We start from the raw sequence: 24,814 nt of genomic DNA on the forward strand, positions 1-24,814 counted from the left end.
CAAAAATAAATTACAGCATCCGCTATGTTCTGGTATACACTTTACTGACACAAGTGATGAAAACCTGTCTTGTTCCTCAATGCTGCCCATTGCTTCCTCTTTGAAAAGTCAAGAACACTGGGCAATTATTTACAATGAGCTTCAAGAAACACAGTGCTTAGCTAGTTCCTGTGTTCTGACCTGTGGTAAGAACAGTTCTCATTTTAGGGAAACTGTTAGCAACAAGGTACTCCATACCTTGAAAGACTGTGTGCATCCACAGAATATTAAGGAATCTCCTCTGTCAACAGAGAGATTTCAAGTGAAGAGAGAAAGCAACTGAAGTTCTGACAAAAAGGAAAAAAGATAAAAGAAAAAAGAAAAAAAGAAGACTGCATATCCTAACACATTTGAGATTTGATGCAGTATTTGTTGTTCTATTATTACTGATAAGAAAGGAAGTCAGGAGCAAGCAAGAAGCCTCAGTCAAGTATTGGTTTAAAGTTTATAGTCAGACAAACCATATAACTATATAACACAAATGCAGAAGAAAAAAATCTGTCACACCAAAGTGTAAAATAATTTATTTTCACTGCAACTGTATGACCATTTCAGGTACTACAAAGTAGTTTGCCTTTTAGAGCATTCTGGAAATTATAGATAGAAACAGGCATTTCCACAGATTTTGTAAGGTCCTGTTTTCATCTCTAGGCACCTTTAAGAATCCTGAATTTCTACATTATATGTAGCTCCTTCACTGACGGATTTCTCATCTTCCAAACTACCTGTCACTTCTTGCATATGTCAACAAAAGGGTTGCTGTATTCCTGCAAGACAAACAAACCCTCAAGTTAGTTCAGCAATAAGAGATCATTTCAACCAAGTTTCCACAAGTCTACTTTTATAAGCCTTTTCTACTCCATATACATTTAACAACTTGATATTTTTCAGATTAATTCATAGAATGGCTTAGATTGGAAATGATCTTAAAGATCACCTAATTCCAACTCCCCTGCCATGGGCAGAAACACCTTGATGAGGTTGCCCAAGGCCCCATCCAGCCTGGCCATGAACACTTCCAGGGGTGGGGTATTCAAACTGTTCTACTTCCATTAGCAGTGCAGACTTGATCTGAAATCTTCCTGGCATAATTTGTCAACACAGTTACGTCAGTACAGCTCAGATGCTGAGTTATGTACATGTAGGGCTGATCCCCTCTCTCAAAAAAAGACAGTGCCTTTAGGGACAAACGTAACCCACAGGTAACTAATTGTAACAACACATCTCCCTTGTAAAAGTCATTCTAGGAAGCTTCCTCCATCGGAAATTATGGCTTTCACTTATATATGGGTATATACTTCAGTCATGACCTCACAACCAAAAGTTTTAAAATGGGTAAAAGCTATTTAACTATTCAATTCAGCAAACTCTTGATAGCCGCCTGCTCCTGAAATACAAGCTACTGATGTGCTGCAGTATTGCATGTTTCTCATCAGGTATTTGGAGGGCTCCTTCTGCCCCTTTTAAACATCATTTATTTAATTTATACATGCATCTCATCAATCCCTCTGGTTTCTAAGTAGAAAAATGAGTGCTGTGGGATCATTTAACACTAGGGAATTTTCGCATGTAATTACAGGGTCTGCTGCATGAAGGAAACTCAAGTGAAGAGGGCTGAGGATGGATAATGAAATAATTGAACACCATTTACTGTTCAGTTCAAGTAAATTGTCTTGCAGTGCACTCCTTTACAGGATGTCATTAAAATCAGTCTGTGTCTCTCCCATTCTTCTAGAAATCACAAATGCTATGAGTAAGAATTATTTTTTTTAAACTAATGGGAACTTAAAAACACATATATTTAGACTTAGACATTCTGTAAGATCTAAAGGGAGACACAGCTTTCACACCTTTGCATGAGAAGGAGCCTGAAATCACTGACTAAATTCCTTCACTTTACTGGCTAAAATAGTTTTGAATTTATCTTTACTTCTTCAATTCCAGGTACTTTCTCAGATTACATGATCGGGAAGTATGAAATGCTTTTCTCCCATTCATACATTTTAAGAAGCACTACGAAAAATCTTTAACAGGCGCAATCCGTTTATGGGATATTGGGCTCTGAACATTCTTATTTGAGATAAATCCCCACTTGGATAGAAAAATTGCTTACTCAGTGTCACTATTTTAAGGGGACCTACACACCAATGATTCCCACACTCTAATCAGACCAAAGTCTCTTCTATTTCCATGCTGAAAAATCAATTTTATATTTCATTTAAGTCTTATCACTGTTTTCCAATAGAAGCAGTCAACACAGAAGAGGAAATAATGCAGGTCTTTGCCTGTCACATAAAATGCTTATTTTTTTCTTCTGATTTTGAAATGTACTTTATTACTCCTTATTTTTAAAGTTAAACATGCACCTTTTCACAGTAACCTCTGAGGCCTGAAAGTAGGATCTATTAGTTGACAGATGTACTGGTTTTGGCTGGGAGAGAGTCAATTTTCTTCACAGTAGCTGGTACAGTGCTGGTTTGGATTTGTGGTTGTTAAAGCTATTGCTGAGCAATGCTTACACACCATCACAGCCCTCTGTTTCTCAACCTGCCACCCCACAAGTATGCTGAGGGTGCACAAGAAGTTGGCAGAGGCCTGCCTCATCCTGGATAACAGCCCCAACCTGGCCCAAGGGATATTCCCTACCACATGATGTCACATTCAGCAAAGCTGGTGGGAGGTGGGGACAGGTACATGAACAGACACATTCAGAGCGATGGCATCTGTCTTCCTAAATAGCCATTATGCGTGAAGAAACCCTTTCTAGAAATAGTTAAACATCTGCCTACTGATGGGAAGTAGTGAATAAATATTTTGTTTTGTTTGTGCTCACAGCTTTGGCTTTACATAGCGAACTGCCTTTATCTCAACCCACGAATTTTCTCACTTTTTCCCTTCCAATTCTTTTGCCCTTCCCATTTCACTGGGGAGCAGTGAGCAAGCAGCTGTGATGTTTTGCTGCCAACTGATGTTTAACTCACAACAGGCAGAGTAAAGGCATTCCTTGGATAGGATTCAGCTTCTGTTCTATTCAGGTTCTTACACCTGGATTCCCATATAGAAAAACTTCACATCCCCAAGTACTTAAAAGTTTTTAATAGAAAGTGACTAGTTGGGCAGGGCACATGCATACCACAAAATTTTTATTTCAGTATATGGCAACAGGAATTCTCACAAGATTTATTTAATGCCAAAACCACTTCCTTAAATGAAATTGAAGGGGAAAAAGAAAATTCTGACCCAGACTAGCGACACTGTATACAATGTACCTAGGAAAACTGTACAACAACAACAAACACCCACAAAAAATAAAATACTTTACCAGGAGAACAATTACTGGTATGTGATATGTCAGGCAAAAGAAGGAAAAAAAAGACAAAACATAGCTGCAATAGCAACTGACTTGACACCTGAAAGTCTTAACGTAGTTGTACATGGAGACCACCAGAAACCATGATCTGAAGAAATGACTTGTCTGTTTCAGAAGACAGAGAATAAAAGGACCAACTAAAGAAAGACAGTATTAATATTTCTGCATAGCTACAAGTTGAAAAGAGTTTTCTATTAAAACAGCACATCAAAATAATAAAAAACAGGATAATAAAAAACATTTTTACAGAAGGTCATAAATGCTTATTACCACGTCACTTTGGTGTCCTGTTCATCTACCCATAGTTTGTGCTGAAGACACCAGGAACAATAGCTAAGTGATACACTTCATGCTGTTACATAACAAAATCCTGGCTAATAATGGTTTATAATTTACATCCCAATTTGCAGCAGAGTAGAATCAGAGAACTCAGTTATTTCCATCTGTATGATAAACTGGCATATGCAGGTGAGGCTTACGCATATACAACACAAAGCAGAGTAAGAAGTTTAAAAGCAGACCTTGCAAACAGTAAGACTTAACAAGATAAGAAATGGCTAGTGAAAACCTCCATGACTGTTTTTTCATAACTTAACAGGAAAAACACACTTACCGGTTTTTCAAGTACAATTGGATGATCAGGCAGAAACTCTGGCTTCTTCTGAGAGAGTGAAACACTTGACAACTCCAGAAGGAAATCTCTGCTGTATTTGATCCTTTCTGTGAATACACATAATTAAGTTCAATGTTGACATTTAATGCACTCAAGTTTGGAATTCAGAGAACTGATCTGGCTTCTCATTAAAAGGATGGAAATGCTGTATGTATGTATGTAAAAATCAGTATTAAAAGCAATACTAATTTAAGTCTTACATTGGACGTTTGTAGTAAATTACGGAGCATCTTGCTCTTAATTCTATTAAACTGACTTAGTTAATCAGGAGGACTATTCCAAGCTAATAAAGGTTTGTTGCTTTAATACAAAGGAACACAAAAAAGTGAATCCAATTTTATGCTACAGACAGACTCCCTATAGCTTGTTCTCATTATAACCACAAGTTGGTTTTTAAGCCCTAGAAGACATGTCTCTCAAAGAGACATGTGTGTCTCTTTGTAACCTACGCCAAAGTGCCACGTTTCTGTGAGACAGGTAACAAGACCCAAGTCACTCTCTTCTTGGAGCTTTTACTTGGTTGTCTTTCAACAATTAAAAAAAAAAAAATGAAATCTGCCATACATAAACTGGCAAACAAATTTGTACCAGTGAAATAGTTCTGAGAGTTTTACAGACTCAATAACAGTTAAGGGATTTGCTTAGAATGAGCATGTTAGAACTCAAGTTTGTACCACTATCTCTAGCACAGCCTCAGATATATCTACCCATGGTTCATACTTTAAGCAGATACTCTTTAAAAAGAGCAGAAGGAAGGAGAAAGGAATGAGGCAAGGAAGGGACAAACTTTACTTCTTATCCTAGGTGACAGTTATAGGTACAGCTAAAAATGTAAAACTCCATAAAAAATGAGTTGCAGTGGAAATTACACACTGTGATGCAGGAGAGGGGAAAAAAAAAAAAGAAAAAAGAAATAAGGAGACATTTATAGGCAGTAGCTGAAAAAGTGGACCTCTAAAATTGTGTTACTCTGAAGTAATGGATGACAACAATTAACAAAAGATTGAAAAAGTGATGACTTATAAAAACCAGGATCTGAGGAGAAACAAATTAAAATCTTGTAAAACAGAATGGTCTCTACACGCAAGGAAAATCAATGAGATCAGAAAGCTCACACCATCAGACAGAAATCGCCAAGTCCAGCACAGAACTGTACAGTCTTGGGTACCACATTATAAGAAGAATATAAAGCTATTAAAGAGCATTCAAAGGAGGACTACAAATATGGTGAAAGGTCAGGAGGGGAAGATTTGCAAGGAGTAGCTGAGGTCCCTTGGTTTGCTCAGCCCACAGCAGAGCAGGCTGAGGGGAGGCCTCATGGTGGCCCACAGCTTCCTCACAAGAAGGGCGGAGGGGCAGGTGCTGAGCTCTGCTCTCTGGGGACAGCGACAGGACCCGAGGGAACGGCATGGAGCTGGGACAGGGGAGGGTCAGGCTGGGGGTTAGGGAAAGGGTCTGCACCCAGAGGGTGGTCGGGCACTGGGACAGGCTCCCCAGGGACGTGGTCACAGCTCCAAGCTCAAGAAACATTTGGACAACACTCTCAGACACATGGTCTGATTTTTGGGTGGTGCTGTGTGGAGCTAGGAGTTGGGCTCAATGATCCTGGTGGATTGCTTCCAACTTGGGATAACCTATGATTTTATGATTCTACGATTCAAGTTAGACCGAAAGAGCAGGTAATTTTATTTACCAGGATCGAAATAAATAACCTTACCTTAAAGTCAGTAACACACATCAGCGGAGAATTACGGTTCAAGAACCTGGATGACAATAAACTCAGACTGAGGAAAAACAGGAAAGACTTGGTGAAATTGAACATAATTCTTTCAATTCTTGAGTATTAAGAACAACAGAACAAGTGACGTCTTCAGGTTGAAGGACTGTAGATTACAAATGAAGAATTTAGATGCCTGTTTATGTGCATACATTCAGAGAAAAAATTATCTCAGTGAATTGATGACCTGATATGGATCACTATCTCAGTTCCTGTGGTATGTTTAAGAATGAAGAATTAAACAGCAAAATGGTGCAGAGGACAGCTGTGAAAATAATTTTGGAATCTGAGAACATACCTTAAAGAACAAAAAAGTAAACATTTGGCTTTATCCTACCAAACCATGACCAAGAAAAAAAAAAAAAGTATGTTTTATGACTACTGAGTGACAAGCAGTACAGAAAGAAAAGAGTCTCACTGAAAGCAAGAGGAACAAACCTTAAGGACAGTGTTGACAAAAGAACAAACTCGATGGGACTAAATCATGGAAGAAAGTAAGTGGTTTCTAGCCATCAGGATATTAGTACTTCAGAAGCACTGTAGTAAGAGCAGGAAGAAGCCAAAGTCTTAAATTCTTAAATTACTTGCATGCCATCTTAATCTTAAAGATTGTTGAGGACAGCAGAGGACTGACCCCCTGCAACAGATCAGAGGATGCAAATCAAGCCTGTACTTCCACACACAGAAGCAACTTACACAAAACCAGGACTTGCATGAAAAAATGTTTATGCTCAATTTTTACAAGACAGGAACTCCCAAAACATTGCCCAGACACATCTTTATATACAAGCCAAGTCTACCAATGGAGGTTTCCCACCTCAGTTATGGCCAACTTTTACACTTTGGAATGTCACATGAAAAACAGTCAAGTTTCATAACATTCGCATATTGTGGTATAGAAGGAAGACAAACTCTCAAATCAGAAAAAAATAATATGCAGCAAATTTCCTTTGTCTTCCACCCAGAAAATACAAATCTGCTTGCAATATTTTACCTTTTTTTGTCTCTAATTCATGCTGGTTTGGTTGACAAGGCATCGTGTTTTGAGTTAAGATCTTCATTTCAGTCATTTCAGATAACTAAAACGGGAAAGAAAAAGTTATGTAAACTTTTTTTTTTTTAATATATTTGACAAACATGTTATGAAACTTGTTGTTGAAGTTATTAAAATGAGGATATATGTTTCTGGGTTTCTTAGTTGAAAGAAGTTATAGCAGAGTTTTAGCATTCTAATTTTTTTCTTTTACCAGCTGCCAAGATCTTAGACCTTTTACACTTTCTGTGAACATGAAAAAAAAAAAAAAAGAAAGAGGATTCAAGGTTGGGTTTTTGTTGGTTTTGTTTTACTTTTCATAATTTCATAACAATCCTCTTTATGGAAACAGGCTTGCACAAATTAAACCACAGTCAGAACTGTAGTTATTAATAACAGCTGATGGATGAAAGATGACGGTCTTGTCCATACACAGAAAAGAACTGTAAATAGGAATAGAGTTAATGCAAAATGTCTGAGAGGTTTCCTGTGAACCTGTAGGACATTTGTTACTATTGGTTACACACAAATAAGGACAGGCATTCTTTCACGTTCTCTCCAACACCTACATTTGTCAAAAGCAAAGCTCATTTTCTGGGCAGAGACAGCAGTCAACATTTGTATCTTAACTGCTCTACCTAGCTTTTGTGGTGAGCTGACCACAGTGCAGTCAGAGAGTAGGAATTGTGAAATGGCAAAATATTTCTAGAATATCAGCTTATCACCACTCTGCTCATACTTCCACTTCTGTGGTTGACACACTGATTTGTCTAAATATTCTGGGGAAGAAAAAAAAAACATACCTTAAACATTTAAGAATTTCAGATGATTCAGTTAATAGAGAGACATACTGCTAATTCTAACTGCTTTGTAATGTTCAACCAGTCTTGTTGAGTCTTAGATATTAAAAAGGGAAACCTTCCCAAGTACAATAAAGGAAAGAGTATTAATACATTCTCAAAGAACGCGTTAATACAAGAAACAGGCATGCATAATTAACATCAATGTGTGAGACGTCACCACAACAGATTTGTATTTCTTCCTGCACCACGCTCCCAACTCTGCCAACAGCTTTATAATATCAAGATTTATACTGTTTTTGGTTTTCAACCCAAAACTTAAATATTTGAGTATCACTCACAAGAACGCTCCCAAACACGTTCTCATCCAAAATAAATCTACTAAGAATGGAGTTCACCTATAAAGAATATCCCTTGAGCAGTGCATGTCTTTCCGAAGCTCAGCATCATTTTAAAATGGTATTTAAGGAGTAGCAAGTTAGAACTGATATTGACTGTCGGAGGCTTTTCAAGCCTTTCTCTCTCCCTCCAAAAGATATGAGGTAGCCGACTCAACACTCTCCAGATCTTTTCTTTGAAAATTCTTTGCATGCCATAAAGGAATAAAAATAATTCTTTGTTTTATTCACTGTACAAGACCCAGGAGAAGCCCCATCCGGATGCTCAGACACTTCCACCCACTGAGTATCAGTTTGTCTGGTAAAACTACAAAAGCAAAAAGTAGTTTCACAGCTAGTATTTGTTGCAAGCAGCACCTGTAGAGAAGGCCCAAACTTCTACATTACTTGCATTGTGGCACATGAATACCTGGAAATTTTCCACAGGCTACATCTCTCAACTAATTTTTTTGTTAAATTTAACAAATGTAAATCGTTTCGTTCACAGTTACCTGTTCTGACTACTCAAAAACTGACTACAGAACAGTTTGATTCCATTCATCCACACGAAACAGAAAAATCGCTGCAGTCTTATTACTAAAATGCCTCCTGTACTAGAAAACTGTCTGGAAATTGCCTAGAATCAAGGCTAATACCTTCTACACAAGCACTGTCACTGTACTCGTTATTAACAGTAGATATTCTCTACATTTCTAGAACTTAGACAATAGTAAGTTCCTTGGATGGCAGCTTTAAGACTGTAATTCACTGTTCTTTAGATTACTCAGAGTTAATGTTATACCTCCTGATGTGCAATGATGTGTTGTGGGGTTGTTTTTTTGTGTTTTTTTTTTTTTTCCTGGTAGGTATCTAAACAGCTTTAAGTGTCCACATTAAATACCCCTGAGTAAAGCAGCTTGTTGCCATATTCTTCCTAGTTCCTTCACTGCTTTAGGTACCTCATTTGTCAGAGCTGGCTTATTTTTATTTCTACAGCTTATTTTTCTAAAATCTATCAATGTTAGTGGCAAATACAATTTGCTTTATTTTTTACTTCATCTTTCACCAAGCCTTCCAAAGCTAAACTAATTTTCCTGTATCCTAATCTATGCCAACTTGAATATTTATTCTCTGATATTTAACAGGTCAGTATTACTTAAGACCATTTAGTAATATGAAGTGTTACGTCAACATATTCCTGTTTGGTACCTTGCGGTGTGCTCCTTTATCTTGTGTAAAAGGAAATGCATTGGGGGAAGGATGAAAAGGGATAAGGAAAATTAAAGATTTATTATTGCACAGACAGAGCACTATTACTATCCTGCCAAAAAGGCAGTAAGATTTAAACCACCTTTAATAGAATTATAATTTTGAAGAACAGGTTCTTGAAGTGAAATATGTATCTTGCTCTAGGAATGGGAACCATATCTCACCATATCAACAGACAAAAAGCAAATGCGTAACAGCACACAGCCTTCTCAGATGGCCACCGATGTTTTTTAAAACACAGGAGAATATTTGGCAAGACACCAATTTGCATGCCATCATGTTTTCATGGGTCATCAGATTCTTGATGTCATCAAGAGTCTTCGGTCATCAGAGTCTTGGTATCTTCAGAACTGGCTACTGCATAGTCCTAAGAAAACCATTCTGTGAAGCTGCTATGCCAGCCTCTAAGCTAAGCTTAGCCTGTCAACTAAAATCAACAAGTTCACTGGGTACTTATTTATCAGCTGGTATTTGGAAGTACCTACAAAACAGCTGACAGTGAGCATTATTTAAAAGCCTTCTCAGAATCTTATGCTGGAGAAAAAAGTTAAAATTAAAGAACAAAAAAACCTCTACCATCATCAAAGAAATGCAGTATGTAGCTACATGAAGCCAAACACTGATGAAACTGAAATTCAGTACTACAGCATTGCTGACCCCAGGACTATTCTAAATGTTTGTTCTCTACAGCCACATTGCTCAAGAGACAAGTGTAATGGTTCATCTCCCTCCCTGTGATCAAAGATAAATATGTAGCTGTAGTAATTCTAGAGTTCATTAAATTGCCTGCCAACACCTTGAGTTTAACACACACACCCCCAAAAAAAGTAAAGAAAAAAGAAAGCCAAAGGCATCTTCCAGAAGCTTCACACAATACATAAAAGGACAATAGGATAATTAAACTGTTACTCAAACAAAAGATGAAGGAACAGGCCCTACAAAAAATAAATAAAATAAATAAAACAAAATAATTCAACACTTCTAGTATGCTCTGAGAGACAGTCAAAGCAGTATCAACAGAAAATCAAATTCAGACTACAGAACATTAAGCACTGCAGTTGTAATACTACAAACTTCAGTTTGCAGCAAACAGCTACAACCAATTTCATGTATGAAAGACATTTTGTACCATACCTAAAACCAAGTATCTGGGGGCAGGAAAGCACTAGAGCTCTTTCATTTTTTGAATGCTAAGCCCCATTTGTAGCCCAGTCCGGCACAGCCAATGAAACTGAACTCAGAACACACACACAATTTAAATACCTAGTTTTCTGAGTTTGCTGCCTCAAATTAATTTCTGCCTGTGCTAACTCATATGTACATATATTTCTGGTATTATTCTTTACACAGACTGAAGAAAGACTGATTCTGTGTACTTTAAGAGAGCTCTCTCTTAAATTCAGTGAAGATGAAACAAAAGCCACACAGACTTTCAAAAATAAGTAATTCATAAGATGTATTTTTTAGGTACTACACAAATATTGAGGAACTCTTCAAAGTCAGTTCTTTTTAAACACTTCTAATGCTTCTGTTTTATTACAGATTCAAGGACATTGCTAGTTGGGGAAATACCCCCTACCTTTCATTTGCCAACATAAAGGATTAGCTGACCTCCAATTTATGGCACTCCAGAACACGCTCTTTCATCAACTTCATCATTTAGTATTTACTCAGTACTCACCCAGTCAACCTTACTCTGCAAACATACTTGACTGTTGCTAGGTAACTCAGTCTGAAACTCAAAAGTAATTGTTGATGCTGGTGAAGATAAAAGAAAACATTAAGATAAAAATATTGTAACTAGACTCTACTCTATGATACCTGCAAGCAGGATGAAATCCAACTGCAAGGAGATTTTACAGGCATCTATTCACATTTTAAAAGTTCCATGAATGTCGTCATAGAACTTTCCATTTCTTCCATGAATTTGAAGTAAAAGTTTATGATGCCACTTAGCTTCTGTCCACATCAGCGATGCTGGCATTGTTTCTCTAGTTACCAAAGATTTCTAACTTAATAACAGCTGTAATACGTAATATCAAAAAGGCATAAACAGATCATTTTAAAAAAATATATAATACATACACCTTATATAAATACTGTGTGGTCTTTGTCAGACATAGGAAAAAAAACTTTTATGAAGGCCTGATAACAATGGTATGGTGCAGTACTTTGTATTTGCAATAGAATTAAATAATCCATTTGTTAACTTACGCATATTTAATGTTTTCAACAGGAGTCAACTAACCCAAGAAATCTAAATCTAATAGGTAAGACTGATTGAGCTTCCTGAAGTATGCTATAAATTCAGATGCCAAACTATAGAAGTAACACCAAGAAGAGTTCTGCATAAACCTGATGTAGTTTAAAATCAGATTTTATCACAGAGGTGATGTAGTGAGACCAACACAGAGCACAACAGTTATGCATCACTGTATTGTGAACAAAGCAGTAAAATAAATAAATAAATATAATAATAAAAAAGACAATAAACCTTACACACCATTCTTATTTCTTTAAATAAGAGTTTTGGCTTTGTGAGTTACTCACCTTGTTTTGAAGGCAAATGACGCACAGGTCGTGCTGGCTGAAGGGATTTACCAACAAACTTTTTAGCTCCCTTTAGCATTTTGAAGTGCCACACTTTAAAAAAGCAGCAGAAATCAACACAAAGTATTCAGCTTCACATATGGATGTTAAGAGAGAAGAGCAGTCTACCATTTGTTAGTCACGTGTGACAAGAGCATATACTATTTATTAAGTAATCAGGCAGGAAAGAAAAGCAAGCCCTAACAGAACCTTTCTTAGATAACAAAATGCACTGGATAAAATTTGCAAAGACATAATCAGACATTTCCCTCATTTTTCCCTCCAACTGAGCTGCCATAGCTGCTTCTCAATAAGACTTTTTGTAGGTATGTCAGAAGATGGGGACACACAATGGAAACACGGGCATTTTCTAACAGTTAACTTCATCAAAACGGGGGTAAATTAATTAATATTGGTCTACCCTTTACAGTCTGCTGGCTGTATGTTCCTTATATGTACATATGTGTACTTCCATAATTGTTTTTTACTGTCTGGTTTAGTTAAATTAATACAGATTTGCATCTTCCTACTCAATTTAGCTGCTATAGAAACACCAAAAGCCGCCGAGGTTTGCCATTGTAAATAAATGGCTACTCTTAACTAGTGTTTAGTCCTTCTCCTTGCCACTAAAACAACAACCAGCACATATACATAATAGCACATATACTAATTAACAGTACTGAAATACATTTTCTTCCAAAAAGACTTTATAACACAAAGAATTGCAAAAACAAGAAAAAAAAGATTCAAAGGAAATGATAAAGTTCAAGAAGGGAAACTATAGAGATATTATCGGATTCTGATATGGAACAGAAAGTAAAAGTTAGGTTATTTAAAATATGAATCAGTCAGTATTCCCTCTCATTTCATATGGTCTCTGCACTATAAAAAAAAAAAAAATAATTGTTTATTTAGTACATTACAATCTTTTGAACATTGATCTTTTATTATTTTCAAGTAAGTTTTCCAACATACACAATTTGAATGCATCCAGATCTAGCAAACCAACTGTCAGTTACTGTCTGAATTAAAACAATTAAACTGAAACAAGAGGAAAACAAAAACAAAAACAAAACAAAACAAAACAAAAAAAAAAAAAAAACAAACAAACAAACAGATCTGATTCCCTGTTTTCCCTACCTTCTCAACTTAAAAAGAAGGGCTTGAAAGCTGTAGTCAAAGCAACAAGGAAAATTCTTGCAGGTGAATGAACTGAGACTACTGACCTGGAAGATAAATTTCATTTCATCCAGATTAGGAATGCTTATTTAAACTACATTTATACTAGAGACTACATTTCCACATAAAGCAATACAGTAATGTTTGTTGCATCACAAGATGAAAAAAATACAAGCTTTCCTCCATATCCTGGTTGTAAATGACATGCACACACTTTTTCAGAACAGCAAAAAATGTGTAAAAGTCTGGGTAACTTCTCCAGTGAAGGAGACCTGTATTTTTTTCAGCTTTCTCCTGTAGTTAGAAACAAGATGACTTGTAGTGATGACAAAACAACACAATTCTCCTTCTCCCCCTCATCTCCGCTCCCAGATTTCGGAGGGGACAATGTCTAGGAAGCCACATACTCCCAAAACAGGCAGAAGAAGAAAAAATATATATGAGAAGCATGTTTGGGAAAGGGTGACATCCATTAAGGTATTGAAATAGTTCCACATCCTCCTTTTTAAGACCTTTCAGTAGGAGGAGGCTAGATGAGCTCTCAACAAATGATCTAGAGTGATCTGGATTTATACAATATCCTAGTAATTATCCTAGCAATATAACGTCCTAGTAAAATCAAGAAAAGTGGTGAGAAATCAGCTCTAATAGCTAAGAAACAAACTGCCTTCAGGAGAGGCTATTGCCACTGGGGCGCCTGCTGCAGCCCCAGGCCTTCCCCTTGCCAAGCCCACATCATTTCTCCCAAGTTATTTCCTTTTTTTCATCTCCAGAGATGAAGGCCCATCATGAAGGAAGCCCTCTGCAGAAGCAGTAAGGTCTAGGAGGATTTCTGTACGATTACTTTTTGAGCATCTGAAGAAGCTGGGCATTCTCAGCAACCAGCTCACAAACATGTCCCCCACAGGGCCAGCATGGCTCAATGCTTCCATAAAAGAGCACTAATAAAAATCTTATAAAAAAATCCCCAAGCCCCGAGGTGGGCACACAAGTACAGAACAGAGACCACCCCACCTTGCCCCGAGGGGCTCCCTGTTTCAGCCTGACCCCACAGCCCCCCAGGACCCACGCTGTCCCCAGCACCACCTCAGCCTGCCCCAGCCCAGCCGCCATCCCCAATCCCCGGCTCCCCTTCGGGCCGCGGGCCCCCTGGGGATGCCCAGCCGGGCTGTGGCCGCCCCTCGGAGCAGTTCCCCTCGCCCCTCGCCTCAGGCAGCGCCCCCGGCCCCACGGTGCTCCCACAGCCGGCTGTGGGGTCGCCGCCAGCCGTTGAACGGTGGCCCGAGGCCGGTCGGAGGGCAGAGCTCCGGCCCCGGGTGGGAGGGAGTGGGGCGTGTGTATACCCCCCCGGCTTCTGGCCAGGTTGCCGTGGTGACCATAAAAAGCAAGGTTTGGGGTCAGTTGGAGTCTGGATGCGGCTGAACAGAAAGGGTTTCTTCATATGGTGCTGCCTCGGTGTGCTGGCAGCTAATGGGGTCTCCCACTCGTTCAGAAACGCAGTCTGTTTGCTCCTCGAGTCACTCATCCCCCCTACAAAATGGGGGTCTCATTCTTCAGGTATTACAGGTTAACAGTAGAAATAAGGAGGAAATGAGTGACTCATCCTCCCTAACTACAGCCGTCCAGACAGAAGAGCAAAATCCAGAGGCTGGAGAAAGCAGGCAGGTGTTTTGTAAGCCTGGAAATTGCCCGTGCCAACCTGCCCAAAGGCACCGGCCCCTCACACAGGTACAGGGCACCAGGGAGCTGCCACCAGCTTCTCAGGCACACAAGTGACAGTGTCCTGCAGGGTTTTGAAATTTAAATATATTTTTGTTGCCGTATGTGGTCAACGGCAACAGTGAATAAGGCCTAACTACCAAGGAGGCAGCTAAAATTCACTTTTGTTAATTTTTTCCTTTCCAGGTAGTCACCTTATTTGTTACTTAAGTACACGATCTTAATTAAAAATCCTTTTTTTTTTTTCAATGCATATATATACACACATATATATATTATATATATATATATTTATATATATATATAATTTATATATAAAAATACATACCTTATATATATTATTTTATATAAATATAAATTTATATTTATATATGTATATTATATATATTATATATTATATATATATATATATATATATATATAACATAACATTTACTGACTCCAGAGATTCAGAATAGGTAACACTGAGTATACAACTTCATTACATATATGGCAGATATATAGGTATATATAGGCATTTCAATAAATTAAATTAGTCATTCAATTACTAATATCCATTGTTAATACTTAAAATCTTAGTTTTTATATATAAAGACTTGTTTGTTTCACCAAGCATCTTGGTTTTTCTTTGCTGCAACCTCTGAATTTTGTTTTTTTGAAATCAGGTATGCGGAATTGGATACTGTCCCTGAAGTAGAGGCTGATAGATAAAGATGTTGTGTTCTTGGAGCCTTGTCTCATAACACACCATCTTCCAGCTCGTTTCCTGGTGCACAGTGCACCATCATTCTTACACTAATGCTAACCCACTTGCTGCCGTTTTGATATGACTTGAAGTCATTTCTTCCAAGTGTATTACACTCAGACATGTTTCTTCTGACTCATGTCATCTATTCTCCCAAGATTATCATGTAAAACAGTTATTTCTTTACTCATGTCAACCATCTCCCTTACCTAAATCAGCACTAATTACTAATATGTATGTACAAATAAATGTTAAATATCTCCTGCTACTCCAGAACAGCTCCTGACAAAAAAATCAATGAGGCAACAAAGATGAAGGTACAGTTTCTCATAGGGCTGTTGTGCTTTTGTAAGAAGTGTGTCAAGCGCTGCAAAACAGATTTCCACAATTCAGCACAATTTTTCATGTGGTTGATGTATCAAAATGTTACACAGACAGTGATGTAGTCTCATATAGCCTTCTAGTATTTTTGCAGGGTTAAATACACTAAGGACAAATTAAACAGTAAAGACCTTACGTGTATATTTCACAGGGGCTGTAGGCTGTGCTGCTGCTGTCAGTGTATAATGGAAGGAGAACTGGCAGGAGCAGAAATAGGGCATGAAGTGGAAAGAAGTTGTGTGCGCCAGCTATTTTGAAAGCTTGTTGCTCCTGGTCCTGCTGGGAAGATGGGAATATTAGGGCTGGTAATGGCTGTTTTGAGGCACTGACCATCCCAGCAGGAACAGTTATCACCTCACACGCTGCCACCCGTGACTTGGCAGTACCAGCAGTAGCAGTGTGACCAGTTTTCCTGCATTATGCCATAGGCAGAGAGGGAGCACTGGACCACAGCCATTTTGTAGAGCCCAGCAACCCGCTGTCATACTTTGCCTGTGCTTAGAGAGCATCCTGCTCCTGACTGTGGCAACTGAAAACATAAGTGAATGTTTTCTTTTTCCACTTTGTCCACTCCCTCCCAGTTTTCCTGGTGCTGGTTCCACCCTAGTAGAAATTTCTACTTCCTTTGATGTTATGTTCTTACATTACATGTTGATTATCCACTCTGCTCTCAAATATCCGATATACACAGTGATTAATTTGAAGAAACAATGACAGATTTATTCGTGAGAAATTAATTATATATAGCAAAGTAGAAAAAATAAAGCTTGCATTGGTGTGAGCAAAATTCACATATAAAGAAAAATATAGCTTCAACTTGGTGAACTAATAGATTATTATTTATTTTTTTAACATTTGTGCTCCTGAAGTCTGCAGATCACACAGTCGCACTTAGTGGCTCTAGTAGATACAGTTCAAGAAAACATAAAACATTTATGAAAGACAATATCCATATTGAACGTGTAAAAATGAGCAATTGCACATCTAAGTGAGCATGTAATTGTAATTTACGTGATTTTAGTTTCCAAATGGATGGCAGGTAGTAGCAAAGTAATGTCTGTGTGCTTAAGTGAAAAGACTAGCCTGGAGTCAGACTTGTAGCTGCAAGTTTAAAAAGACATTTTCAGTGTAATTTGTCAATCAGTTGTGCAGCCAAGTGCAATCAGTTTATTTGCATATGTAACTATGATTTATTTAGCATTACTTGTTCGGGTGAGATTTTTATTTCTAAAGCCACTTTCAAAGTAAATTCAGCACAAAGGAAAAAACATTATTTTCAGTGTTACAGAACCTAAATTACAGAACCTAAACTGAACGGTGCCCTCAGAGCTGTATGAACTGAGTATTCTCAATGACTGTAGACACTGAACATCGTAATTTCAGCTGACCTTGTTTTGTAGGCTCTGAGAATCACCTGCACTTCCAGCTTCACAGAGGAGATCTCAGAAGCTACTGGCAGGAGGATTAGAAGGCAGAAATGCCAATGGAACCAGTAGGATCTGTTATGTCACGGGTTTTACATGAGCATCAGGGGCTGCTGCCACACCAGCACAGGTGCTGAGCACTTCTCTGAGTTGCTCTTTTGGTTTTGGGATGCTAACCTTCACGTCTTTTGAAGGAGCTAGCATGTGGAGAGTACATCTAAGATGCAGAGCTTTATTTTGGTATAATTGCATTGGATAATGTGGAAGATGTCATGGTATTGTTGATCCTAGAGATGGAAAACTGCTATACTGCTCTTGCCAGCTTAACTACCTTTGTGTATGAAGGAGGACATCCACAGACAAGCAGAAAATATCAAGATATCTATTGTTTGCCTATTTCATATTTTGTATTAACAAAAGCAGAAGAAAAGGTAGGAAAGATCTGTGGTCCTAAAAATATTCAACTAAGAATGAATAAATGAATGCATGAATGAAAATTAATCCACATTAAAACTATTCATTCATGTTTCTCAGGACTGAGATAATGATAATCTGTTTATGTCACAGATGGGAAAAGTAGTTTTCAAAATTGTTGACAATTTTCCTTTACATGCCAAATAGGCAGTACAATTCCAACATAACTGTTATGCATTCAGTAAGTGTATATATTTATGAGGGTAAGAATAACATTAATGAAAATTAATATATTGCCATACACCCCTGGAAATGAAATTTGCTTTGTCATCCTGAAATATATTTTTTGTAAAATGGCTAAATGGAAATTACCAAATATTGGAATGGAAGAATTCTGACCTCTTTTAGCTTTTCCTAAATGCAAGGTAGGACTGTTTTATAATGAAATAGAAGAAAGTTTCTTACCTGTATTGCCATTCAAGTTTTAATTTACTTATAAGAGATTAATATTTCTATAGCTTTTAGTTTAGTATCTGTCCTAAGACAGTTCCTTCTGTTTTTCTAGGTGGTAGCGTGTATCTGACAGCAATGACAAACTACCAGACAGCAGCCTGAGTGTAACTTTAGCACTTACTGATCTTCTGCATTACGTAATGTCGTCTCTGGTTCTGTGTTCTTCTATGTACATGTGTATAAGGGTTTTTAAAGCACTGTACAGCAGAAGTGCTTTCCAGTCCTTCTGTCTTTGCACCTGTATTTGTACTCCAGAATGGCTCATGCATTGTGTAATATCCAGCAGATACGTGCTAATCTTGGAAAAGGACAGTGAGAACTACTGCAGCACCCTGCAGCCTCTTCCCAATTCATGCCTCCAATTCCCTCTGGAAGCAGGGCAAGGACAAAGCAAGGGGTGAGACTGTGTCTTGCCTAAAACTGAAACAGTACTGGGGTTCACCAAGGGAAAATGTGGGGCTTGGCATTCCCTACTGGAGATTACCCAGCTAATAGAAGACAGAAACTGTGATATTTATGCTCCTATACATTCGTCATTTACTTACACTCAATCACCTCAGCTTGCCATTTTATCGTAGCAGCGGACCCATCAAATTTTGGCTGGTAACATAACTTCGGACAGCAAGTTGATCTGGCCAAGTTGTTTTCCTTGCCTGGGTTTTATCCTGTAACTTACTGTGCTCTTCTGAAACGCTGACAAAGGTGAGGGAAAGGCAGAGGTCACCAAACAGCAAATACAAATAGGGAACAGGAGCAGGCACGAAACAAAATCATTGTTGATGCCCTCAACGAAACAGGTTTAATCAAAATCACACACACACAAAAAAGTAAAAATAGTGCCTAGAAACTTTACTCTGGAACTGAAGCCCTACCACCACCACAAGAATCAAAGATAATTTGATTTTTTGAATACCCAAGTCTGTTTTGCGTGTAAATTGGAAAAAGTTCTCTGTCTGCAAAACGAACAGCGGAAGTCTTTGACATTACTGAGAATGAGCACGGTATTTTTGTGGTCCCCTAACTGGCACAATCAGAAGGATTTTAGACTCATTGCACTAAAAATGAGAAGAAAACATAAAAAGTCAGATCAAGTTCTTATTTCTAAGGAGGAAATACCATTTGTTAACCAGGCTGTTCTCTGAGCATACACTCAGAGATTTAAATTGTAAATTTTATCATCTTCTTCCTTTGCCTGCTCTCAAAAATCAAATCAGCGTTTGCAACAGTCCAATACACTTAATGCTGCATTAAAAAAAATGTGAGCTATTTTGGGCATAACAGGATTACAAACTGCTCTGTGGTAATGTGTTGGCTGTCAGGGCTGAAGTTCCTGCTCTCATCACTGCACTGCTGGCTGGGTGTGGGGCAGCCGGGATCTTTGGCTTAGGAACGGGCAGTGGCACACACGCCACAGCACCAGTCTTAGGTCTGTGCGTGACAGCAGACTGCTTTATCCATAGCCAGTGAAGCATGACATAAAAACCCTCCACTCCTAACCTGCTCTGTCTTCTTAACATTGAAAGCCCAGGGAAATGCAGCAGTTCACTTGACAAAGCCTGAATTAGAGGTGGCAATATTCTTTCTATAATCTGTCAGGTGGAAAACTAGGGATTAGAAAGCTTTCATTTGCTCCCTCCCAAAATGAGATATATGCCAAGCTTTCAGTTTGGATCTCTTTAAATATTTTTTTTTCTTCAAGCCAATTGCACTAAATTGCATGAACTTTTGCTTTAGCTCCAGACCATCTGTAATGTAACTTGAAGGAGAAGGGGCTGCACAGTATTTTTTGTTCTGGTTTTATGAAGTTGGTTTAAAAATCACTATATATTTAACAATTACATTTTCTGCATTTTACTTCAAAACAAAGATGAAGAAAAAATATTTTTATTTTTATTTTCATTTTTTACTTTGGTAATGTGGTAAAAGCATTCTTGTTAAGCTTCCTCCTATAAGCACAATACCAGAACTATGTCGTGTCTCATGACTGGGCCATTTCTGCCTTTTCAAAATAAATCACAGTGTGCTTGTACATCTGAGGCTTTACTGTAAATGGCAGCTGCTACGTTATATTCTTTCTAATTGGGAAGGAAAGCCCATATGTAATGTTTGTGTCTTCTTTTTGCTAACAGTCACAAACCATGTTGATTTGCTGAAAGCCTACCAGTCAGTGAAACCTATTGTATGCCAGTTCCCTTACTGGTGAAAGGGCATTTTAAACAAAACTGCAAGTATTTTGAATAGAAACGCAGATTCTCGTTATTTTATTTTATTTATATATATATTTTTATTTTTTTTCTGGAAATCTGCAGCATCTGCTTTGTTCAGCAATACATTAATAAGATCACTCTAGTGTTTTTCTAATCAGAATAAAATCAATGGATTTGGGGACAGTTCTTGTGCTAGCCCTATATAACAGTACATAAATAGTGATGCTTACAGGGTGCATTTCATTAACCTTACTGGGGCTAGTGAAGAAGGCTGATAGCACACAAACTTAGGAAGAGATTAATGCATTGCAACGATGAGAACCCTATGGGTTGTGGGTTATTTTTTGCTGTGCGCCAGATCTCTGGGCAAAATCTAAGCCATTTCAGAGCACGCTTTGATTTTTCATTTACCATACATGCATTTTTAACAATTGTGCTTAGCTCTATCCAAGCGTCCAATTTAGACAATCTAAATATAGCATTGCATAGAATTGGTTTTGTGAAGTGGCATTTAATCAATTATAATTAAAAAAATGTAAAACTAAGATTGCTCTTGTAGCTCTTTTTCCTCAGTTGTTTTGGCCCTTGGGTGATGGGTTCAACTCCAAAATTTATATTGGCTCCCCTCTCTCTTGGGACACGTGGGAGGTCCTCGGGCACGGTCAAGCTCAGGGCACTTCTGCCTGGAGTTCCAAAGTCCCTCGGTCACATAACACGGTGCTGATGGAGGGAACATGTGGGGATCATGAGCACACTTGAATCTCAGAGAGGGCTCTTGCTTCTGCAGGTGTTCCAGCTCCCGTTAGCTGACACCAGCTAGACAGATGCAGACAGCAGCAGTTGCAAAGATTAAAGCCCAGCTTGTGGCCCAGGGTCTCTCCATCCTCATCCTTGGCTTTGAAGTCAGGTGGATAGGGATTTGGAGTACTAAAACTTCTCAGAGATGCTGCAACCCACCACAGACTAGATGCTATGCCAAAAGGCATCCAACACACAGAAAAGGAGCAACCTGCATAAGGCATGGTTTAAGCAGAAATTAATGTTATCAACAACATTATCAAGTATTACTTCTTCATTTTCCATAGTGTGATTTCCTCTAGTCCTATTCCTTGGCCTGACTCTCACAAACTGTGCTTCCTGCATCTGCTTTTGTATCCCTATCCTCATCCAGGCTACTTCTTCATTCTCACTCTCCTTTTTACTTTTCTTCCTTCTCGTAGCCAATGAAATAGTCCACAGCACTGGAGGAGGCAATCTTTTTCTTCTCTCAGGTATGGGAGGAGGAGGAGTTAGGGAAAGCCATTTGTATTTCTTGTATGTCTGGAATGAAGGTACTGATTTGATCGATTCAGAGGAAGCAGGAGTTGTCCAGTATAAAACACATTTCCTGAGATTTCAGCTGACATCTTCTAACAAGTATCTACTGAGAACACACAAGGGAAATTTTTCAGAGTCTTGTAACTCAGCCATATTTCAGCACACGTTCTCAGGAGAGTTGAAAACATGCTGGACAGAATGCCAACTAATCTTGTGAAAGTGTGTCAACATATCGGGTAGGGATAGCTGGAATTTTCTGGCTCTGTTGTTATAAAGCATAAACAAATAGTGTTTTTTTTTCCCCTGCTCACATTCCTGGAAAAACCTGCACTGTTTAAACTGAAACTGCGCTGGAAATATGCCCGAGACAGACACCTGTGATGGATTTTATTTTTCTTCATCTAAAAGGTTAATGTTTGACATTACAAGCATCAAATCTGAAATAAAAGACAGGTAAATCTTAGAGAAAAAAAAAAAAAAAAAAAAAAAGCTAAATGTAATTTTATAAAGCACACTTTCCAGTTCATTGGCCTTCCCATCAAAATAACAGTAGTGTGCATTTGTGTTAAGGGGTACAGGACCATCTTCTGCCTCCCTAAATAACAAAGGTACACAAACTGCAGACAGCACTGCAGGCTCTTACAGCCCTCTTCAGCACAGATTAGGGCTGGCTGAGTGATTTCTTGACAGGGAAAAAATTCAGAGAATGCCAGTTTAGCAAACTCAGATTTCTGAAGGGAAGGCTCCTAAGGTGATTGCCTTTCCAATGAAACACAGACCCAGACCCCTCTGGAAAACCTGCACGCTCTCTGTTGGCTCACCTGGGGGGTGTTTAGGGTGCTTTGCCATGCAGCCTGCTCAGGGTAAGAGGCTCCAAGCTTGCAGAGCTTCTCAGGAGGTACATGATACTGTTCTGATTGATATTTGATAGAAATTTTATTTGAGATTCATTCCTTCAAGGTGCTTTGTATTTTACGTCTTTGAATAAAGAAATCCCTTAATTAGACAAAAATTCTAAGTATTTCAAGAGTTTGAGACTGGCAGATTTTACATACAGTAGTATCAGTTACAGATATAAAATTGAAAATGATACCAAAAAAAAAAAAAAGAATAAAGAAAAGAAAATCTCATTACAAAAATAAGAACTCAAATTAATATTAAATAGGAAAATCTGGGGGGGCAAAGAGCATAAAATCAAATTCTCTGCTAATTTTCTATTTAGGTATCTACATTAATTTCCTTAATAAAGGTTTGAAAACATAGCTAGAAGGACATTACATGTGTAAGAGACTTCATTAAATAGCAGAGAAAGTTTAAAGATGTTGCTTTGGAAATACTACAAATTCAGCCTGGCCTTACTACGAAGGTAACGTGCTGCATGTCTTCAGGCCAGGACCCCTGAGCCTAGTAGCAACTTCTTTCTCACAGAGCTTCTACTCCAGTCAGTCTTGAAAATCCATCAGCCACATCATTTTTCCTAGTAAATAGTCCAAGGCATGCCCTCTGAGGTGTTTTTCTAACCCCAATCCTCCATCCCTCCCCCATTATTTTTTTTTAACATTAAGAAACATACTCAACTTTAAGCAAGCTGGAATGTCAATCATTTCATTACAAATTAATAGAAAGCCATACAAAGAGCTATTATTATATTTATTCTGAAATAAATTGTTGTTTCTCCATAAAAAGAGATGCACTTTTATTGAATAAAACCATAATATCCAACTGTCCTTATGAACCCATGCTTCTCATCCAGTTTTGTCCTTTAGCCATTGTTTATAGCTAGTGTTCTTAATAAAGCCATTGGATAAACATTTTACTAAATCATTGCAACGACATCTGATCCATCATCCAGATCAGCAATTTCCTTCCCAGTACGCCGTCAGAGCTGCTACGTTTGTTTGCGAGATTTAGCTGAATGCACTTTTTGCTAATAATCTGTTAAAAAGGAACCCTAAAAACACCTGTGCAGGCCCAGATCAAGGAACTGTTTAGCCCAAATGTCCTTTTTTGTTGTTTTATTTTCCAAAAGCAGCCAACAGAGAATGCCTACAGATGAACAAAAAGCAGACAGTGACAGAGGGATACCTCCCTAGCAAACCTTTCAAGCTTCCAGTGAAGTGTAACACGACAAGCTGCGAGCTAATCAGGCTAACAAATAGCTTCATTGTTCCCCCCAAAAAAGCCCCTTTGTGATTAAAGCTGTAAGGAACTGAGTCTAGATATTCTTTCGTGGTGGCTCAAATAACCATAACAAAATCTTGCAAGCAATTTCAATTGGCTTAAGTTCCTCTCTCCCCTCTCCTTCGTGACCTCCAGCCTTTTGTTCCTTCATCTTCAAGCAATCAGCTGCATGTCAACCGCGCCAACAAAATCACTGAAAGCAATCTGAATCGAGATGGTGTTAAAGGTATTTTCTACTAAGCTTTTTCCTCCAGTGATGTTCTTAAAGTGCAATTGCTGACAGCCCTCTGACAGTACAGCACTGCTGCTGAGCCACGGTACGGGGACAGACACCAGTGAAGGGCTAAGGAATGGGGACAGTTTAATCTGACCTGGCTAAGACAAATGCATATTTTAACTTTATTAGAAAGAAAAGAATCCTTGGTATTGACATGGCTTAATGAGCATCCAGCTTTGAAAAATTACACAGCATACCAAATGCCATGATTGAAGTTTTCTATTGCAAATAAAAGAACAATTCTCATTTCTTCAACGCTGATCTATTTCTTCATTTTTTATTTTTATTTTTTTTAAAGAGAAACCTCAGACCCTGCCATCATGAACCAAAATCACACAAAGAAAATAAGCAGAGAGACAGGCTGGGTTAACTGAAATATTTAAAATCTCAGAAAAGCAAACAGCTTGCTCCACAAGTGAGTAAACCGATTGAGTTTGCTTTCAATACAAACTCACATTTTCTTTCCTATAGCCTTGCCCTTTGTAGTTCACAGTCACACCCCCACCACTGTCCCCCTAGATGATGCAGGT

The 24,814-nt window shown here is 38.2% G+C and overlaps 1 protein-coding gene across 1 annotated transcript; it reads right to left on the bottom strand.

Annotated features, from left to right (window-relative positions):
- Window positions 1–632: 632 nt before the first annotated feature.
- On the bottom strand, window positions 633–11,967 carry LOC311222373 (uncharacterized protein C8orf88; the record flags this gene model as incomplete). Its single annotated transcript, XM_084306632.1, has 5 exons — window positions 633–806; window positions 4,023–4,129; window positions 6,854–6,938; window positions 11,020–11,096; window positions 11,889–11,967. 5 exons carry the CDS (start codon window positions 11,965–11,967, stop codon window positions 768–770), a joined length of 387 nt encoding a protein of 128 aa, XP_084162758.1. The 3' UTR covers window positions 633–767.
- Window positions 11,968–24,814: the final 12,847 nt, after the last annotated feature.

Source organism: Netta rufina (assembly GCF_964035555.1).
Source record: "Netta rufina genome assembly, chromosome: 2".
In the NCBI taxonomy this organism is placed as follows: Eukaryota; Metazoa; Chordata; class Aves; order Anseriformes; family Anatidae; genus Netta; species Netta rufina.